We start from the raw sequence: 2,500 nt of genomic DNA, 5'->3' as shown, positions 1-2,500 counted from the left end.
AGCTTTCTTGAAGGTCCTGTCTAAAACATCCCCCCAAATTCAAAAATAGCACTATTTTAAGCAGACCATCACAAATCTCCCATGAATTTATTTTTGTAAGGGTCCTGATGGAAATGGCTGCACATTTACATTGACTTCTATACCGAGGGCGATAACAACATTCATATATGGAAAGCCAAGAAGCGGTGATATCATTAATACGTATATCAATCCAGAGACTGAAATGCTGGCAGCAAAAGCCCTATGGGTAATGATATTGATGGCTGCGGTTCTTCTGGAGGGAAAACTTGTTCTGCGGGAGCTCAACCCGCAGGAACAAAAACCCCTCAGCGAAACGCCCCGCATTGGAAAAATCTTTCAGTCTGTCTCCAATTATTGTGACAGTGAATATCTGATATGAGTTGCTGGCACGCTCACAAATTAAAAGAGAAACCTAATGATATTGCTTATGTTCACGCTGAGCATTAAAAGGTAATGTCTTAAAGGTTTTATTGTGTTAATAAAACTCAGAGGTGGTCAAGACTTGATGCACACAGGAACAGAATACAAAATAATCAGTCATAATGTTACGACTTCATTTTTCATTTGTGTTTTCAAGTTTGCCTTGAAAATCAGAGATTGCACTAAAGGAAAAAAGGCAATATTATATCAAAGAAAAGGAAAAATTATAAGCATGACTTATCTTTAATGTTTTACATCAAAATGAAATTTCTGTGATATGTGTCATGTGCATAAACAACACAGGCAGCTTTTGTCTTTGTTGAATTTAAATGAAAAGTCCCTCTAGATATTAATATGTGGACTTCATTTGTTAGCCTGCTAAGTCAGGGACTTATAACAAAAGCTTTGTAAACAAAAGATTAAACTGAATCGAGCTTTAGAAAATGAAAGGAAAACAAGAGTCAAATAATCACAGATCAGAGTGGGGCTGCTTAGATTGAAATCACTACAAGCTACTGGAGTGGAAAATGTTTAATTGAACTATTTCATTACGCAGGAAGTTTATGTCCCTCTTGTAGAATCCAAAATATTTGTATCAGAAAATCCATTCTCCTTCTTTAAAATACTTTCTTGCAAGTATCAAATGCGATCTTAAAAATTGTCGATTAACTTAATGGCGAAGAATTAATGTGGAAAATGGGTCAAATTTTAAGACTGAAGGGTGCTTGATTTTGTAGCTTGACATACCTACCTAAGAAGTTGATATATTAGCCAGAGTTCTTACGTGGCATTATTTTACAAGCGATAAGCAGTATATGGCATCACTTAGCAACATACATTAAATTAGAAAAAACAAATGCTTTTTGACTCTTTACTAACCTTTGGTAACCTTTCGGGATCACCTGGATGTCGTGGAATAACTTTCTGCAACCTCTGAAAGCCATAATCTATGGTTGGTTCATTAAGTGCTAGAACATAAACAGATGAGTCAATTTAAGCAGTATATATTAATAAAGATATATATCTCAACAACTGTTTGTGAGCACAAATTTACAAGCAATGTGCAATTTTCTTCTCAAACCTTATCACAGCTGCAAACCTCATTTTACAACCTGTCCTGAGGAAGAGATTTTTTTTTTTCCCTTCACAAAGCAATGATTACTTCTATTTATAATTAGACTGGAAAATAGTCAAAGGGTTATCCAATATATTGCAAAAATGGTAGTGCAGTAACAAAGTTACAGGTCTTGAGGCCATATATAGCAATCACTACAGTCATGATATGATGTCTGCATCATGGGCTGCTTTCTATACTGGCTGTGGATTTATGGGAAACTGGCAATTATGACATATGTCCAGCTATTGCTAGCTTCAGATTTATCCCTGTGGTCCTTTTTTGTCTAGCATATTGCCTGAGCACAAACCAGGCAGGAGGAGCACTTAATCTTGCAAAGCTTTAATAATCTGTGAATGGCTGACTACAAACTGATGTAGAGCACTATCATTCTACAGCTGCAATCCACTAGCCTCATGAAATTGCAGGCCACAAATAGTAATTAATCTTTTTATCCCTCAAATTGTAATTTTGACTATGAACTGTGCTTGGTCATAAATCAGCAGCACATGCTGCTGTGTACAGTGCATGAATCATGATCCTGACTCAGTTAGACTGCACACATTGTGTTTAACAAGCTTTATAAGGAGTCATAGGGCTTTATTATAGCTCTGCCTGACTCAAACAAAAACTGAGCCTGGAGGCCCAACGACTAGAGTTAAGATGAAAATACTTATTAGAGTATATTACTTCTTGATGTAGATATCGTTTTCAGCAGACTAACTCCATGGTGCATGGCGCTACATAAATCAATGGGTTTTCTGAGACTAATAAGAACTGCCTCCATCTATTCATTACTCAGCCTGCAATTTAGGCCATCACTCATTAGTCAGCATGTAATTTGATGATTAACACCGTACAACTCAGCAGGTTTGCCGAGCGCGAGCGGACACAAAGGCTACAACTTACTAGAGGAGAGTCGCAACATAACATTTGAAAATGTTA

The 2,500-nt window shown here is 36.7% G+C and overlaps 1 protein-coding gene across 15 annotated transcripts in view; it reads right to left on the bottom strand.

Moving 5' to 3' along the window:
• Positions 1-2,500, bottom strand: part of EBF3 (EBF transcription factor 3) — a 122,752-nt gene that overhangs the window by 16,534 nt on the left and 103,718 nt on the right. For all 15 annotated transcript variants that reach the window (XM_030030013.1, XM_030030007.1, XM_030030018.1 and 12 more), the window contains exon 11: positions 1,321-1,409. In XM_030030013.1, coding sequence (XP_029885873.1) covers positions 1,321-1,409 — 89 coding nt within the window. The remainder of the gene's footprint in view (positions 1-1,320; positions 1,410-2,500) is intronic.

Source organism: Aquila chrysaetos, chromosome 11 (assembly GCF_900496995.4).
Source record: "Aquila chrysaetos chrysaetos chromosome 11, bAquChr1.4, whole genome shotgun sequence".
Classification (NCBI taxonomy): domain Eukaryota; kingdom Metazoa; phylum Chordata; class Aves; order Accipitriformes; family Accipitridae; genus Aquila; species Aquila chrysaetos.
This window is presented reverse-complemented; position numbering and strand designations above follow the sequence as displayed.